This window comes from Aulonocara sp. 'chitande type north' Nkhata Bay, linkage group LG14 (genome assembly GCF_057382095.1).
Source record: "Aulonocara sp. 'chitande type north' Nkhata Bay isolate Kocher_YH1m ecotype deep benthic linkage group LG14, A_spYH_male_GT1.1, whole genome shotgun sequence".
NCBI classification, from domain to species: Eukaryota; Metazoa; Chordata; class Actinopteri; order Cichliformes; family Cichlidae; genus Aulonocara; species Aulonocara sp. 'chitande type north' Nkhata Bay.
The window spans coordinates 6,612,149-6,631,800 of NC_141357.1; the positions used below are offsets into that span (position 1 = coordinate 6,612,149).

The following is a 19,652-nucleotide window of genomic DNA, read 5'->3' on the forward strand; positions in this document are numbered from 1 at the left end:
TTCCCCAAAATAGAAAGTGAAAACATCTAGCAGTTGTGTACAGATTGCTATTGCGGACACCTGCCACAGAGGGGCGAGCGCGAGTTCTAAATACGTCTTCAGTGGCCGTTTCAGTTCTTCAGTTTAATGCAGGACTGAACTGGAAACGTATTGAATTTCAACGCTTTGTTTCGATATTGCTCCTCACTTATTTAGGGACGTGTTTTTGTTCACATTTTATGAATATTTGAACATTTACCACCTTAAAAACATGTACTGAAAAATTCTCTCTCTCCCCCCCCCCCATATATGCATGCATAATGATATCTGATCATACTCTCTCCAAAATTTCACATATCGGTTTACTCTTTTTTAAAAAGTGATACATAGTTCTAAAGTAAGCAAATAAATAGTCAACAGTGCAATAGACTCAATACTTGAAATGTGCAATTCACTTGTATTTTTATTTTTTATTCCTATTTATTCTATTTATCCCCTTTGTATATTTTATTTATATTTGTCTCTGTATTTATATATGTGTGTGTGTGTGTGTGTGTGTGTGTGTGTGTATATATATATATATATATATATATATATATATATATAACAATTCTGTAACTGTAACTTCGGTCGTTGCTGTGTGCTTTTTGGAAGTCGAATTTCCCAGAGGAACCCACCCGAGGGATTAATAAAGTTCTATCTTATCTTATCTCTTATCTTAAATTCATATTTTGCAGTGTCCCTTGATGTTGGGCCCACAGACATAGATTCTGGTTCTTCTGTAGCAGCACCTGTTGTTTGCTGAGGAAGAGTCTGCAGCTCTTGTTACAAACACATCCAAACTGATCATATCTAGGGACCAAACCCAGGGATTCCCAAAGAGGATCAATCCCACTCAGCACCTGTAAGTGCCCCCAGAGGAAGTGCTGGGCTTTCTGAGAGGAGACCATGTTGCGGAAAAAATCGCTCTCTTTAGTGAGTGTGGTATGTGACACTCGGAGTCTGCTGCACATCCTAAATCTCACCATTTTCCACTTGGACACTGAGAGAAAACGGCGTCATTCTCACTCAGGTAATAGAGGTAATCCTGTTAAATGAGACAAGGTGGAATTTATTGATTTGTTACAACAATGGCTGTTTTCTAAAAGAAACAAGAGCTGGAATTTGGCTCTTGTTTGAACCAGATGTTTTTATTTTTTTCTTCTCTCAGTTTTTCCCTGTGCAGCTCCTCTGCTGTGGCAGCTGGCAGCACTGATGTAAGAGAGAGAAGAAGAGCAGCGGGCCTCCAGTGAGGAGGTGATTAGGCTCCGGAACCAGCTCCAGAAGGCTTAACAAGAGACCGAGCTCAAACAGAGGTGCAGGGGATGGGTGGGAGGGTTGGGGCACTGGGGACAATAATACTACAATACTGCAATGACAGGACAAGCTGTTCATGTTTGTGTTTTTACTGGTGATGGGGCCATTTGATTGAACGTTTGTAATTAATGCTAATTAACTGATGCCAGTGCTGCTTGAGAAATGGTGCTCTTTCCAAAAGTTTGAAAAAATATATACAAATTTAGCAGTTTATAGTACGAGTTTTAGTAAAGCGGCAGAATGAAAATATTCTTTTAAGCTTGCCTTCATGTATTCACATCTATCTATCTATCTATCTATCTATCTATCTATCTATCTATCTATCTATATATATATATATATATATATATATATATATATATATATATATATATATATATATATATATATATATATATATATATATATATATATCAGCTTCAGCTTTATGACCATATTAAGGACATCCGTAATCTCCGTCATTACACAGAGTCAAAAGTAGGAAAAAAACATGGTTACTGACTATTTAGATTGGTCTGAAGCCTGGAGTAATGGATCACAGGAATTTCGTCATAATTAATCTGACAATCCACTATTGTAACACCATATATTTGACAGAACAGTAGAGATTAGAGAGAGAGAGCACAATAGGTCCACCTGAAATTGCTGAAAGAGGGCAGAAAGGAGCTGGTGCTGAGTGCAGGCCATGACCATCACAGTGACAGTTAGAGTCAAGGCTTCATCTATGTTTCATGGAATAATTGTATAAAACTTTATACATTCAAAATTCAAATAAACTTAAAGTTGCATTAAGTTTTTCCATGCTTGGCTTCATGGATGGATTTATGACTAAAACCAGTTATTTACACCAAGCCCATTCCTTTTATCCCTGTTATTAAAGAAAAAAGCATATCAGTAAAAGACATACAACACTCCACTAGTTCTATTAGACCGTACAAATCCAAGCACTTCACACCAAAGCAGACAAAAAGGAGGGGAAAAAAAGCTGATGAGATACAAAGCAAAACAAATCACACAAAGTTCAAGGAAGTGTGTGCAGCCAAGATATGACGTACTTATTCTGCAATTCGTTTCTTTTACCAGGAGCCTGATTTAAACAATTTAATAAACTCAGTCCATCCTTTCCAGCACTGATCAAATGAAAGTCCATTTTACCATCAGGGAACCTTTTTTGATAGCGTTTTTTAGTAGCAACTGTTGCATTTAGTTAGCAGGAAAATCCGTAAGCATGTGTGGTATCTTACCCAAATAAAAGATTTGAACGGGGGAAATTAGTTGAACATTTTTCCAAATATGAGTGATCAGAGATGGACTGAGTGAAAAAAAAAATTGAACTATCAGTGTGGGAGCACCGACACTAACAATTTAACAGTCTGATCCTCCTGTGTTAGATGCAAAGTCATTGATCCTGGTAATTTATGCCCTGTGCTGACTGACAGAAGAGAATGTACAGGAACTGCACGCACACAGACACAAACACATGATTTCCATCTCTCCATGTGTTTGAGGCTGAGAGTGTGCAGAGAAGCAGTGAGCTGCAGGTGACGCTAACAGACAAGTTTTAGTTGCAGGAAAAGCTGTGAGTCCTCAGGCTGTGCTCTGCACTCTTTAGCCACACACTTGAATGACACTGACACTCAACACCAATGAGCCATTCTGGAATTCTTTCGTCAGGTGGAGGCTCAAAGGGGACTGTGGTCGCCTCCTGCGGAGCTCCTCCATCACACATGGGAGAGCGGTCAGTAGGGAAGCAGCTGCTGGAGAGAAGTGCTGAAAAACTGCAGGCTGAGCTGAGCACAGCTGGAAAAGAAGAGACAGCACTGAGGAAAGACCTGGAGGCTTCCCAAAACAGTATTTGAATTTGTGTGTTGGGTAAAGTTACACCAAGAACTCAAACAGTCCTATGTTTTCCTGTCTTTCTGATTATCAGTTATATCTGGTTCTCACTGACACGGCAGGTGAAAGGAGTGATCTGGACACTCAGCTAAAAGAGGTCAGGGTAGGAACTCATCTCATTCATCATATTTATTCATCTGTTAATCATGGCATTGACTTCTCTCTGTTTTGGGGCCATTGTGATAGACAGCAGGAGCTTTGCCCTGAGAAACTAGGAGAATGAGAACAGCAACAGATAAGAGGCAATCACCAATATTCTCATCAGTTTTATGTATAGAAGTAATTTAATGTATTGAAACTGTGTATTTCAGAGGCTGTTCAGAGGGCACAGGTATTTAGATTCTTTGTGCAGGAGGATCAGACAATGGAGGACGTGACTGACAAGAACCAGCAGGCCTGTGAGGAAAGGGAACACAAACACAAACCCTCAGTAGAGATCAGTGTTGTCTTCTTATTTTAATAAATGATACTCACGGTGCCACGACAATAACTTGGTCTTAAACACCAAAAAGACCAAGGAGATCATTGTAGATTTCCGGAAGAGGGGTCATAACAACCATCTGCCTCTCTTCATTGGCAGTGAGGCGGTGGAGAGGGTGAGCAGTTTTAAATTCTTGGGGGTAACTGTGACCGAGGACCTGTCCTGGGGCAACCATATCACCTCAGTTGTACGGAAGGCCCAACAGCGCCTCTACTACCTGAGGAGACTGCGGAGCGCACACATTCCCAGATCTCTGATGTTGAACTTCTACAACTGTGCCATCAGCAGCGTTCTGACGTATGGATTTCTAGTGTGGTTCCCCAGCTGCACCAAGGCCGATCAGCAAGCACTCCAGCGGGTGGTGAAAGAAGCTGGCAGAATTATTGGAACAAGTCTGCCAGAGATCAGTAATATCTTCCCCACTCGCTGTCTGAGGAGGGTGCACAGTATCCTGCGGGACCAACATCACCCTGCGCGCCACCTTTTCCATCTGCTGCCCTCAGGGAGAAGGTACAGGTCTATACAGGCCAGAACATCCAGACTGGCCAACAGCCTGTATCCACAGGCTGTGAGTCTCCTGAACTCTCTGCCCCCCTCTCACGGACAATAACCATATCCAACTTCTTAATAGCAATGAACTGGTCTGCATTGGTGCATCATATCTTTATTCTCTTCCCCCTCCTGCCCCCCCCCCCCCCCCCCTCTTTCTTAAATATCTGATATCATATCTCACAGTACAATAATATTGAATGGGTTGCATTGTTGTATTTTGTCATGTTTCTCAGGTCTTTGTCTGAATTTCTACGAACGTTATTGCTAAGGATTGTCTTATTGCATTGGAGTCACACTGGGTTAAATATGTACACTTGGGTTTTAAGGGGTATTTATTATTTTCTTCTCTTTTTTTGGGTTGTATGGAAGCCCCAAACGCAATTTCATTGTTCTTGACAATGACAATAAATAAATAAATACTAAATAAATACAGTTCGTCAGTTGCAACAAGACAACTTACCAACGTGTACGTAATAAGCTAATACTCCTGTGTGCTACACACTACAGTGTGCGCTGTACACCTACTTACTGGTTTTGTCGCATCAGTCTGTGTCTCTGAGTTAACTTGTGTTTCTCCTGCAGCTCCGGACCGCTAAAAATGCGCGTGCTCTTTGTGAGCTCGTTCCCGGCTCGTAACCAGCGCGTTCTGCCGTAAAGGGCGATCATTGGTTAATAGTGATCATGTGATTGGTGCAAGCCAGATCCTTTTATTTAGCAAAACTGTGATTAATAGTTAAATATTATTGTTGAGGGGCACAGACAGGACTCTGCACGCACGCAGATTATGCATATGCACGCAGAAGATTCCCCCAGAGCAACATCAGTTGTCAGGCATGCATACAAGCACATTTTTGAGTTGACAGCATTTTTTTTCTCACTGAGATCTGATGTGTTTTCAAAGTGTGAGCTGTGTATTATGGCTTATACTGACTTCAATTTAAACCTTGTTTCATTTATTTATTCATTTTCACACACAGACATTTTTTACATAAGAATGTGCTTGTTTAAGTTACAGTTAAAGTTAATAGGTAATATTTTGTGTTATCTTGATGGAGGCTCAATCATCCAGGTGATGAAATCACAGAAAGTTGTTTCAGGGCGTTGATTTGGACGTTGAGTTTTCTCCCTCTGAAAACCAGATGACCATGCTCGTCCTTACCTGGAGTGAAACACTTCAAACTCACTTTGGCAAAAACTGCCAAAGCTGGTACATGAGTATGAACAACCAGCACATAAGATGAAAAACACAGTGTGGTGAACAGAATTAACTTCCTGGGTGCAGGTTCAGAGGGACGTCAGGAAACACCAGGATCTCCTGCGCACCAGAGCTGTAATGTCGCCTTTGCACTCATTCATTCCTTTGCCTTTCTTTTCTTTGGAAAGGCAAACAGATGCAACAAACTAGTGTGGCACAGAGAAAAAAACAGAATCCATTTAGCATCACTTCTATATTTTTATCTTTGGTCTACACCTTTCAAACAGTCCAGTTATTGGCCACTATCTACTAGCTGCAGCTGAGTCTCAGCATCAAAAGTGAATTATTTATGTTCCTTAAAACCCATTCCTCTTACACTCCTAACTAAGCTGCAGATTAATGAAGTTGTTGGGAGCATGTTGTTTTGTAGGTTAGGAGTACTGGGCTTTGGGCAAAACCCCCCAAAACAAAACGCAACAAACACACACAAAACAGTCCCATAACATGTAGGTTCCCATGTATCTTATAGGAACTGAAAATGATCAGGATGCTGAAGAGAGGGAGGGTAGCAAGTCCTTTTTGCCATGGGTCCCTCTAGTGAGTAAATTCAGTTAAGTTTACAAAATATTTGTCTAGTGAAAGCTGTGTATATACCGTGTGCATGTAAATCCTCCAACTGGAATGCTTACAAATGGCCTCGGTTACAGTCATTGAGGACATTTGTAGTCTGGCCCACAGTCTGGAGCAGGCTGTGTTGATCAGCAACAGGAAACTGGAGCAGTCTCATGACCAGAGTCACCTGCTCCCATCACACTGAGCCTGATGTGAGCCCAAGTGACTCTGGCGTGCTGTCATTACATGGTGCAGAGACAGTGAGTTATGTAAAGCTTGGACAAAGATTCATCATCTGTCTGCAGAGCTAAGCGCTGAGAAGCGACACTGTAAGGGAGACTTTGAATTGTAATGAAGAAGCTGCATTGAAAAGAGGTAAAGTGTAAACCTTTCATTTTGTTTGGCAAAAATAATCACTGTGCTTTCAGTTATAATTTATATGCAGGTACAAAGTACTCCACTGCTACTGATCACAGCTTATGAAGTCTCTGGGGAGGGATGGACTGAAGCAGTAATACAGGGAGGGAATTTGGACTCTGTCCTAAACCACTATCACAAAACAAATGACTGCTGAATTTGTCATGGCCAGAAGAATCATGTTCACTGATAATACTGCCATAACTATGGGTTTGTTTATTTTTTATCAAATTTATACTTTAAAGACAACTGCCTGGGCAGTCTGTAACCATAACTGTATGTAAAAATACAGAAATAAGTGATATTATGCCTATTATTATTAGAAGATCAATAGTAGATTTAAATAGTAAAACACAGGGACAGCAACTACTATGCCACCTCAAAGTTATTTAGATTAAAAATCCAACAGTTTGGGACTTACTAGCTAGCCTATCTGTACACTCAGTTGTGTACTGCTTCTATGAGTGCACCAGCAATACAGCATTCATATCCAGCACATACAGATGTAAGAGGCCAGACACCCACAACAATAGCTGCAGGGTGTTTATACTCAAACATCCAGAGAAATCTCATGTGAAACCGCTTCACACATAAACATTCTCTGTTACTTATGCTTCATGAACATGTGCTAGAACAGTATGAAACAAGCAGAACATTTGCATACTTTATTCTCCTCTCTCCTCCCTTTTTCTATGATTGACTATTTTACTATATGACTTCTAGAACTGTTATAAGTGTGTGTGCAGGTGAATCAGACTGATGTGTGGACCCAAAGTGATCCAAGGTACTCCTGATGAGCACTCCGTTCATACCTCTGATTAAACACCATCTCAGTCTTCCAAAAAACCCCAAAAAACGAAAAAACAAAACCAAAAGAACAGAAAAACTGCTGATAAATTCAGGTGGATATGAAAATATATGTGGGTCCTCATAATCCTTATTAAAAACGCTCACCTCTGACTCTGCGCTTTGCTTTGATGCGATGCACTAAACTGTGTAGGCTGACAGAATTCTCATCACGTTTTTGTTTTGTTGACTGCAGTGCTGCTTCACTCAAAATAAAGTAGCTAATGGGTCATCAATGTAGTAGAAGTAAACAATCAAGTAACAGAAGTAAACACAGAGCCTTCTTCTTATACCTCAGGCTTTTCTTTTTCTTTTAAACCTTTTCTAGCTAAAAATAACAGTTTATTATCAGAAAAGTCAGGCGTTCTGTCCCAGAGACACCATGAGCTGCACAGACTCAAACAGCAGGTTACCCGACAGAGGGCTCGTATCAGAGGGCAGAGGAGCCAGCAACAATAGCAGCGATTTACAGGAAGCTGAGGTGATAAACCTAACCTAAAAACAAAAAAGTCCATACATTTATTACTTCATGGCAGGATTACTGTCATTTGTTATTATCAAGATGTCCTACAAAGTAACTGGAAAGCCTTCAGTTGATTCACTACAGTGACAGGGACTAGAAAGAGGGAGCAGATTTCTCCTATACTGGCTTCTCTTCATTCTCTTCTGTTAAAAACAAAAACAAATTTAAAATCCTTCTCCTTGCATGCAAGGTCTGGAATAATCAGGCCCCGTCTTATCTTAAAGGCCTCATAATATCATATCAGCTCTATAGAGCGCTTTGCTCTCAGACTGCTAGTTGACTGCTAGTTTTGATTTGTGACACAAAACCCCTTTTTCTACTTTTAAGATTAAACTTAAAACTTTTCTTTTAGATCAAGCTTGTAGTTAGGGCTGGATCAGGTGACTCTGAATCCTCCCTTAGTTAAAGGGAAATAGAACTAGACTGCCGGGGGCTCCCATGATGCACTGAGTGTTTCTTCTTCACTCACTTTTTTTTTTTTACCCACTATGTGCTTATACACCACTCTGCATTTAATAATTAGTTATTAATAATCTCTGCTGCTCTTTACAGTGTGTCTTTTTCCCGACTTCCTCCTCTCACAATTTTTTGCAACAGAGGGCTGGACCCTCCCTGAGCCCTCTTCTTGTTAAAAGATAGTTTTCCCTTCCTACTTTTGCCAAATGCTTGCTCATAGGGAGTTATCTGATAGTTGGGGTTTATCTATATTATTATAGGATCGTTGCCTTACGATATAAAGCACCTTGAGGCGACTGTTGCTTCATATAAATAAAACAGAATTGAACAGAATAAAGAATTAGGCTAGGGCCATTTTTAGTTAGCATCTCCCCTTTTTTCAAGCTGCCTTTAAGCAACTTATGAAACACAATGAATTATATAATCTAAAATGATATAATTTGTTTTCTAATATAAAAATAAATGTCTCCAACCTGATCTAATTGAAACTCTGAAGGAGACACTGGACTGAATATTAACAGTTACAATCTCGAGTTATGATAGAGTGTCAGTCTGCCCCAGGGCAGCTGTGGCTACAACCGTAGCTTGCCTCCAACAGTGTATGAATGCGAGAGTGAATGAATAGTGGCATTGTAAAGCGCTATATAAATCCAATCCATTATTATTATTATTATTAGAACAAAACAGCTTTTGATGGTGTTTCTTTTAAATTGAGATTGCAGCACTGATGTTTGTTCTAGCCACACTAGATATTAGTATCCACTTCTGGACTGAGATCTTTATAGGAGGATATGGGATTGGGAAGCTGCATGAGGAGGAGGAGGAGGGTCACAGCAAACTCCATGTGAAATGTGTACAGCTGAGCCTGTTTTTTCATTTTCTTTTTATTGACATTAAAAGGTTTGTTGTCTCAGCTGCCTGTTGGTTCAAGGTGAAGCTTCAGCTATTCCTTTAAATAAATGATGCTGCTCTTTGAAGCCACTGAAACCTTGAGGCTAGTTAGCAAAACCTTCTGCAACTTGTGCTTTGCAAAATAGTCACGTGGAACTCCTGATTTGATGTGTGGGAATAAGCCTCTAAGTGTCTTTATCTTCTTTTTCATTATTAAATCCCCAAAGTCTTTCAGAGAACCACACTGATCTTTTAAAGCACTGCTGGCTAAAGGTTTGGGCCTTTTGATGTATGTGTGGGGGATATTTTCAGTCTTTGGTGATGTTCTCTTTAAATCTTCAGAGTCACAATCAACATGAAAAACACAGTCTCTTGATTTGTTTAAAATGGACAAAAATGTCCCTTCAAATGAAAAACGTCCTTCCCATCCATACGTCTAGAAATATCTAAATGGTTTTGAGTCTAAACATTGAGACATCCTTTTGTTTTATCCTCTTATACAAAGTCCAGCCAAAAAGTTCTGCTTCTCTGCCCACCGAAATCAAAAACAGTATCTGATTTAAGTCATTAGGAAGTGCTGCTCCGCTTCCAGTGTTCCTGCAACATTTGAACGGCTCCCTCTCTATGATCTCACCACTGACTTCAAACTTGTACACAGAGGAAACCTCGACTTCTGCATTAAAATGACTCAATTTTTATGCTGAGGATCATCGCCTGGTGAACTTAAAGACCGAACAGCAGTTGTCAGTGGAAGTGTCCACAGTTCCAAGCCCACAGGTGGAGCACCCAGTCACAAGTATCAGCATAAGGACACTCTACAGTTAAAAAACCAACAAATTCAACAATGAGGTTGTGCATCATAAATTTGTGCCCCAGAGCCAGACTGTCAACAAGGAGCTCGACTGCAGCATCTGGATGCAGTGTGGCAGATCAAGTCAGGAGTGCTGCGCTGCTTCCAGCACTCCTGTTCTCCGCTGTGTCTGAATTTCATTTGGGGGAAGAGGAAAAAAATCACAGGGAGCGGAAACTGGCAAGTAGGGCAGGTGCCGAGCAAAGATTTTGTTGGTTTGGATCTTGGTTTTTTTCATTTAGCTCAATAGCACACACCACGGTGCTGATCATTTGCACCAAATGTTCTCACTCGGAAGCCTCGAGACTTTAAACTCGTACTCCCTGCTCACAATCAGCTTGGGGTACAAATTCAAGGTGCACAAGCCAATGCTGGAAAGAATATTGAGTGCATTTAACCCCATGTGCCACCTTTGGGCTTGGACATATGCGCTCTTCCACTGAGAACTGCTGTGTGTGTCTATCACCAGTGATGATCTTCAGAGTGAAGGTTGGATCAGTTTGCCACACAAATTTTGGGATTTGCTGTTTGATCTGTGGGGAAATCACAGAGCACAGATGTGGTCAGAGCTACTACAGAGTGAACAAGTGGTCCAGAGAGGACAGTGGGCAGATTTAAAGTTAGTGTGGTTTGGCTTTGCACAGGTGAAGCCAGCACTGCCTTGTATATATGCATTCATATATTGGATTGTTAGATTTGGAGATGTCACACAAACAAAATAGATTTAATTGAGAATGACATCTAAGTAGGATAAATTGCAAAGATTTGAACAAAAAACTGGACAGTATGGGTGATAGGTGGTGTTTTCACCTCAGTGGTTGGAAGCAAGAGAAATTCTCTTAATAAAAGTCTTATTGCTCATATTGAGTGAAAAACCTTTAACCGGTCCTTTTTATGGGCACACATCTTAAATGCACGAAAAGTGGAGCCCATGCTGCACACAGTTTCTTGTTTACAGTGCAGCAGTAAAGAGAAATCTTAAAGGAGGAACTCTGGAAAGAGCACTGGGTATTTGAGTGTACCAGACTGATTGAAACACAGGTTTCTCTGATAACCTCCTCACTTGAAACAGCCTTGTGGTTTGCTCAGCTTGTTTATCCTCTGCTGTGCACATGCTTCCATAAATCCAGCCAGGCTGTGCAGGTTCTAATCAAACAGCAGGCAGAGTGGCAGAGGTGGACTTCTACTAGCCAGTGCTGGGAGGCCAAGCGAGCTGGCTCTCATCTTAGGAGGACACAAGCCCGCAAGGTAAACACACTCACAGTGCTAAAGCCTGACACACAGAGGAGTAATGTTTCTCTCTCACACACACAGACCCACACAGACAGCCTCACACCGATCCTTTGTGTTTATTCAGACATTAAACAGCAACCAACAGAGAGGAAGAGACAGCAGCCACGTGTGAACTAGCAGCTGTAGAGTCAGAAGTGTGTGGGCGATGTCCTCCATGTTTATAGATCAGAGTTAGAATGTCGATCAGTATGGAAACATGCACTCTCTTCAAAACAAACTGTACACCCATAACATCTTATTTAATCCTCTACTGTACAAAAAGTCTCAATTTTTTGTACCAACAGATTCCTTATACAAAAAGTTTTTTTTGTTGTTTTTTTAAAGTAACACTGTACAAACGCACGATTCTTCATCTATCATTGCTGCACTTTAATGTACAGTATGTTGGCTTGCGTTATATGTACTCATCATACATTCAGTTACTGTGAATGTATGATGAGTCCCAGGTTGTGTGAAATTGCTCAGAGTTCATGAGGAAACATGGGAAATGTGAAGTGTCCAATAGCAGAAGTTCTCCAGGAGAAAAGAAAGAGCTCATGTTGTTCCATGTGCTTTCAATTCTGGTGAGGGAACTCAATCTTTTTTTTCTTTTGTCTGATGTTTGACTGATTGATATACTGGCTCCTTTGAGATGTAGGCTGAATGGAGAGATCCATTTGGCGTTTCACTTTGCTACACATCCTGAGAAAAACACGAGTCTACTTTCTTCTTTTTGTGTGGTTTTTTTTTAAAAAGAAAAAAAAATCAACAAATTTAAAAAACGTTACAAACGCTCACAATAACAAGAGACCAATGCATGCCAGACGATACAGTCATGACGATTGAACACTGACCATTGCTCTCTGCAGCCACAAGAGTGCAGCAGTATGACACAAATCCAATACCAAACAGAGAGAACACTGATGATCTGACAGGCACGAGGATGCTACTCATCTCAGCTTTCTTGTAAATCGGTCAGTTTACATTCTGGACTGAAATCACATGAGTTGTGAATTTTTAATCTTCACTGAGCATTAATTTTTCTAGTTGATGCTACAAAGGAGAGAAACAAGTGAGAAAACATGTTGCTTGATTAAAAATCTAATAACTGGGAGATCTTTGTGTGTGAGCTAAATACAAAAATAGATGATTTGAAAATAAATGTAAACATAGAAAAATATATGTAATCAAATGATACAGTGTATACATACATAATCATATAATACACACACTCACACGCACACTCACACACACACACACGCACATACACAATAAATGGTCACGTGACCCATGCTTTGTTCGATTAGTACAGTTATTAATGGACAATCAATATAAGAACTCAACATATATGATGATAATGTTGAAAATATATATTTCCTTCCTGTGTCTTTCATAGTCATGAAAGGGCTGAACGCTGTACCATCCTTTTGGATCTGGTGATGTAGGAGGGGAGTGGGTGTTTGGATTGGAGTTTAAACATGAAGGTCATCCCATGCCAGATGGAGAGGTCACCAAACGGAGCATTTGTGTGTGGGATTCATCGGGGAACTCTTCGGACAGTGGAAAACACGGGCAAACTCATCAAACTGAGAGACGCTGCCGATCACTCTACAGAAGGAGGAAACACAGGAAGCGCTAGTAGTGATGCAGAGAATAAAAAAAATGAAGAAAAGCTTAAGAAAGGTAATGTAACCAGCCTCATTGTGCCTATTCTGAGGTAGTTCAAACTGGCAAGTTGAGCTGCACTGCATCGTACCCACATTACCCACACCAACATTCCCCATCTCTCCCTCTGGTATGTCAGTGGCCAGCATCCAGGTGTGTTTCACAGTACCTGTAGTGCTCTGGTGCATGTTTGTCAGTTAGCAGTTGCAAGTAGATGGACTGAGATCTTCTCTTCATACACCAATTCTGAAAAGAGAACACTGCACTTTAGTTGAAGTGGGACAGCCTGTGCTGAATATATTCTCTTTCTCCCATTTGAGGAAGTGACTTGCATTAAATACTATTTTGAGTTACCTATTATTTCTTTTTTTAAAAAAATACTAAATACTTCTACCACAAAACGTTTCAGAGGGAAGTGCAGTGCTTTTTGTTTTAAGAGCTAAAGCAGGTACTTTTCAGATGAACGTCTACTTCCTGATCTTTTCAGGAGCCCTTATAAAAAGCAGCTGGAGCTCCCTGTAGTTAATTGGAGCTGTTAGCAGTTTTACGAGAATAATTCCCTTCAACACATCTGAGCAATGTTCCCTCTAAGCTGCGCGCGCAACTGTGCACTGCTGGCACGGTCTCTGCGCACAGAAAATCTGTGTTGCGCTCAAAAAAAAAATCTAACCTGAAATGAAATTAAAATTAAAACTTTAACAATTCTGTTTTGCAGTGTTAGTCATTAAGTGACTGGCTGCTCCCATATGGGATTAGAACGATGCCACCTTATCCCATAGTCCAGCCAATAATGCGATTCACATTCGTATATACGCAGCTAACGGGCTGACAGGCTATGACAGCGTCTTTATGTGCCGGTGTTTTAGCTAGCAAAGCGGCGTGGCTGATGTGGAGCGAAGCCACGTTAACGACAGCGTGTACAACCATTGGAGATGTGAACAGGACAGACGGAACAATTGACAGAAAAAGTGTGGACTTTATACGTAAAACCAGAGTTATGTTAACAAAACCAAAAAACCCCACCCTTTCCTATTCGTCGAAAAAAGTACCATGTCGACCAATCAAAAAATTATATGGCAACATGGCATTTAGCTGTTTAGGAAAGGGGGAAGTTTTAGGAGTGACGGTGGTGTTTTGAGATGTGAGGGATTTGTGATGTTTAGCGCAAATCTTGTGTAGTTAGTGTGCAGTGTAGTCAATAGTTTTGTTGTGTGTGTCAGAACAATGAATGTTACAGGTGCTACAGCAGTGATACATCTCCTGTTGTCAGGCCTGCAGGTATCAGGCTTGTGATGTTCTCCTTTATCTCATAGTGGACAGAAATTATTTTTGGAGTGGCACAAATGATTTGTGTGGCATCAAATTTGATGCAGAACACCTGGTTGTTCTGTAAATAGTTTGAAATGTTTATTTAAAAAACAAACAAAAAAGAAAACGCCTTGGCTGCATTTTTAGGTAAACAGCTGCAAAATACTTTGTTGTTAGCATAAAGCAGTTACTTTTTTGTTGTTAGCATAACTCAGTTACTTTTTTGAAGAAGTAAATATATAAGTAATTGCACAACATTGGTCATTATATAATGTATTTTGCAGACAGAGTTACAGGACTCTCTCCCAGACCACAGACTCATACTCATAATACAAGTCAGAGCTTTATAAAAAAAAAAGAAAAAAGAAAGAAAGTTGTGTTTTCAAATTTGGAGTTCAAGTTAATTTTACTTCCAATAGTGTTAACATACTACACAGGTCATGAACAGGATTTTTTTTCAATTTTCATTGTAAGTGGGCTAAAGCAGTTAATTAAAAGTAGTCTAACATAAATGCTGTAATTTGATTATTTTAATAAACGATGTAACTTGGATGGATTCGATGCTGGCGTGACCACAGTGCACACGTCTAATGTTGCTCACAGTGGTCCAAGGGACCGCTCAGGGAGTTTGTGTGTTCACTCAGACACATGAAAAATTAGAGGGAGCATTGCATCTTAGACAGTTTTATTAAAATACCCAGATGAGGTAAAATTACCCAGAGCTCCGTGTCAAGTTATGAACTCTAAATTAAATGTCTCAGCTGTATCCATTGTGGTTAAAGTCAGTTCCAGCTCGACTGCATAAATACTTCTCTTCTTCCTCTAGTCTATCCTGAGCAACTTGCCAGTCCATGTGTTAGACAACACAGCTAAACAGACAAAAGATTAACACTCATCACTAGACCTATCGCAATTTAGAATCCCAAATTAACAAATCTTCATGCTTTTGCAATGCATACAAACGTAAATGTATACAATGAATATATAGTCATGGAAATGTTTTTAAATATTTGGCCCTGTGGGATTCTTGAGGAATCGTTACCCTGCTAAGCAACTTTCAATAATTCAAGTTAATTTTATAATACTTACTTTAAATGAAATAGGTTACTGAAGTTCTACATTCATCCTTTACTTACTATAGGGATCTGGCAGCATATTGTAATGTCAAATATTAACAATTTCTGGCAAAGAACTGGTAATAAAATGAATCCTTGCCAAAATTTGAACTGATCAGACAATACTGGATAGTATAGAGGTGAGGTCTATATGTCCTATTTAAACACACATGAAATTAAACAAATCCAATTTTTTAAGCAACTCAATTTAAGGACATCACTTTGAGTGAAACAAACATAATTTTGTCATTTTGTTTACCAAAAAGTAGAAGCAACCCTTAAAAATACATTATATGCAGCCTGATATTTGCTACAAGTTCTTTGATAAGTGAAAAAGCTTGTTTGTTGGCCTGCTGTGCAGATTCAAAAACTTGACCACATTCATTTTGGTTGAGGTGGTTGAATTGCCTCAGGCGAAAAATTATGCCTGTTATTCACTCCAGACACACACACAGACACACACAGACACACACACACACACACGACATTTCAAACAAATCTAAACCCATAACACGACTTTCAAATCACTTCCCTGTGGCAAGAGCTTTTGAAAAATGTCCTAAAACACTGCATGTTGCGTTATTAAGCGTGTCTAGATTTTGCCTCTGTTACATTAATCCATGAATTTCAACGATGAGTCATAACAGTTACGAGGAACATGGGTGGTATGGCGCTCAGAGACACTGTACTGTCGTCAACACTTTTGCTGTTTTGGATCCCTCCAAAAGTTAATGCTGCCATCAGCTAATGTTAGAAGCATTAGCTCCTACCTGCCCTCTGTGATCTGCAGCTCCAGCTGAGGAGGGCAGCGGAAGGATTTAATATGTAAATGTAATGAAATACGCTGGTGTGAATTCTGTGGAGAGGACTTTGGTGTACCTGTGCAAAGGCAATAAAGAGCAGCTGTTCATGGGTGTATTTGAGGCCAGGCAGGGGTCTCTCTGGACCATGTTCCCTCACCCACTTCTGATATGCCTGGGCAGAGAGAGAAGGAGAGTGTGATGGTAGCTGCTCAACTTGTGTCTTAAACAGTATATATTTTTAAGTTTAAATATGAACCAAAACCAAACAGGACCTCTAATAAAACAGTCATTATGTTTACTTCCATCAGTCTAACCAGCTGACTCAACTAACAGGAATTATGACCCTACTGGTGCATTCAGTATCACCATTTACTTATTTTAAAAGCCTTCATGTGCTTCCTTTTAACTTTTGTATCTGTGTGCACAAAACACTCCTTATTTCAATGTGGGCTGCTCAAAATGAAAATTAATTATGCCGCACCCTGGATTTTCCACTATCTGAGAAAACACACATGCAAGTATTCAAGTAAAAAGGAATTCAAATCAAATTGTTTGTCTTTTATCGTGATTCAGGGGCACTTCTGCTCTTTATTTTAATGCAAACAAAGCACAGTGGTTATGAAGAATAAAGAGAGGCGGATTTTGAGACAGAGCAGAGACTCATGGGTTGCCTACTAAAAGAGTGAATTCTAATTTCTAGATTTCTCGGAGCCACACAGTGACCAAATTTGAAGAATGATCGTATCAGTCGGAACTTACATAGTATGACAGTTTCAGCCCTCCCATATCTGCTATGTTTTCTCCCAGTGTCAGACGGCCGTTCACCTACACACAAAGGTAAGTCGTAAAACACTTTACAGTATGTCATGTACATAAGGGATGCAGTTATTCAGCTGTAGAAATACAGTTTTGTATTTTTTTTTTATTTTTTTGGTTTTGTTTTTACAGCTTGTACCATTTCACAGAAACATATTTGCTTTTAGGAAGTAAATTTTTTGTTCCAATTACATCACTTGAGATTAAAAATAAATCTTATCTGTCATATCTTTGCATGTATCTATAGGCTCCAGGAACCCAGGAAACTGAGCTAAGCTTAGCCAAATGTCTGGAAAAAGGTGGGGTAGCAGCTAGCGTCATGCTATCCCTAACTAAAAAAAATACCCATGCAGGAGCTCTAAAGAGCACTAATTTGGTTATTTTATAATTGTTTGGTTCCTACGTGGCCTACATGTGTGGAGAGTCATGAACCCAGTTCTTTCCCTTTGCTTAGCTTGAACTAAGCCACATACTGTAAGCTAATCATCCGCTAGGCCAAACTTCATATTTAAATTACAGATGTTAAAGTGGTATCAATCTTTAACTCTTCGCGTTAAAATGGATAAATGCAGTTTTCAAAATGTCAGTCTGATTCTTTACATTTGAAAAAAGTACATAAATAAAGTGCTATTAATATTAGGTGTTTCACAAGGCAATATACCTAGTAACATGTTACGAGACCATTAAAGTTCGTATTCTTTAAAGCTGATAGGCTGGAGAGACATGGATTAAAAATAAAATGGTCAAAAGTGAAGTAGCAGAAACCAAGTTTTTGACTTTTTGACATCTGAGATATCATTAATCTTATGTCAACTGTCTTGCTACCATTTCAATAGTTAGTGATGTTTTTTTATTCAAAACTTGTAAATCCTTATACACTGGCTCTAGATTATTTTCTTAGACCTGACTTAGGTCAGTTACAGATTCATACTGTCTCTAAAATTGGCAGAGCACTTCTTTAGATACAGTAATCATAGCTCTGCTCAGACAACAAAAGTAGCATTGATCAGAGTTAACAAATCAAGGTGCATCAAATCACAGAAGGACACTAACTTTCTATATAAACCTAAAATCAAAAACACATATGTCGTACTACTGTAAAAATTGTATGCACAAGTAGCGACTCGAAAAGTGTGTGTGTGAAAGCCCACCCTCTGACTATAAACAGTGAAGTTATCGTAGAGCTTGACAATACATTCGGCCTTCTTCTGGAACTTTTTGTAGGACTCTTCGGTCCACCACTGTTTGAGGTTACCATGGCGGTCGTACTGGCCCCCTAGGGACATGAACCATTGCATCACTAAGATGAGGGGCAAAAGGGCGAGTGTTAGCATGAAGACAACACAACCTGCAACTTTCCTTCACAGTCCAAAGATCTGCCCAGCATGCCCAAGCCATTAGTGGCAAAACACTGAAAGATGTGGAGTTGATAGTGGTTGATGTATCCTGTTCATGAGCCAACAGAACAAACGGTCCTGCCAAATTACATTTGTACTTTTACAATTGATGGTGGACAATCTGGAAGAGGAGCTTTGCTTTTTTTTTCTGTGGATCTCACAGGGCAGCGCATTTGACTGGAAACCAAAGTTAAAGATTGTGCCTCAAAATAGTCTTTGCTGCACATCTGCCCAATAGAAATGTAATAAATTATATATATAAAAATAAATTACAGAACCTTTTTCAGTAAACTGAACTTATCAATGCAATGATGGTAACACAAATGGGGAAAAAAACTATAGATGTTCAGATCTTATTGCAGTGGGTAATGGGTGAAAGGTTTGTGATTCTTACCCCAGTCATCGTATCCATGTGTCAGCTCATGACCGATAATTGCTCCTATTCCTCCATAATTCAGAGACCTGAGTTGGAAGGAGAAAGATGAACCTTACACAAACTCAAACTTTCTTGATATTGACAGCTCCCTGGATATTACACTGTACACTGTATATGTATAAACATTCTTTATCGGACTGTTTGCAACTGAACACAATCCAAACTGATAAATGGTAGAAAACTTAAGATTTGCTGTCATTTTGCTGACTTCATCCACTGTTTTTGTAGTCACTATTGTTCTCCAGCTGAATTGTGAGAACGGTGCTCACCAAAGTTGGTGGGTCCTTTGGAAAGTATACTGTTTTGGCTGAAGATGGTAGTTTTATATCTGTTTTTTAAATAAGTGGTAAACCTGAAAAACCTAGCTTAGTGTGAAGCTACTGGAAACTAAATCTTGGGGGGGGGGGGGGGGGGGGGGGGAGACTGGATATGTTAATGGTCAAGTACTAGTGTTACTGTTATGCTATAACCATTTTGTATCATTTGGAAATTGAATTTGACACAGTTGGGTTGTGCAGTCCACTGCTCACTGGCCCTGACCCCATGTTCCCGCTTAGCTCAGTCACTAGAGAAACCTTTCTAGACTACAGGCACCAAGGCTGGGTTGTGCCACTGTATCCATTTATTTACAACCCATGGAACTCCGTGCAACTGGAAATCTGTTCAGGTGAAAATGTTCTAGTTTGAACTTGGTATTACAGATGTCCAAAGTCTGGACAGTATGTACATTCCCGCGACTTTAGAACAAGGCTTTGTGCCTTTTGATTGATTTAAAGTCTCATTAAA

At 39.8% G+C, this 19,652-nt stretch overlaps 1 protein-coding gene across 3 annotated transcripts in view; it reads right to left on the reverse strand.

Moving 5' to 3' along the window:
- Positions 1-11,395: 11,395 nt before the first annotated feature.
- The window catches only part of ecel1 (endothelin converting enzyme-like 1), a 55,827-nt gene continuing 47,570 nt past the window's right edge, over positions 11,396-19,652 (reverse strand). For all 3 annotated transcript variants that reach the window (XM_086260717.1, XM_086260716.1, XM_086260715.1), the window contains 6 exons: positions 18,825-18,892; positions 18,185-18,309; positions 16,977-17,042; positions 16,294-16,389; positions 13,161-13,237; positions 11,396-12,934 (listed from right to left, as the gene is read on the reverse strand). In XM_086260717.1, coding sequence (XP_086116843.1) covers positions 12,835-12,934; positions 13,161-13,237; positions 16,294-16,389; positions 16,977-17,042; positions 18,185-18,309; positions 18,825-18,892 — 532 coding nt within the window. In that variant the 3' untranslated portion in view covers positions 11,396-12,834. The remainder of the gene's footprint in view (positions 12,935-13,160; positions 13,238-16,293; positions 16,390-16,976; positions 17,043-18,184; positions 18,310-18,824; positions 18,893-19,652) is intronic.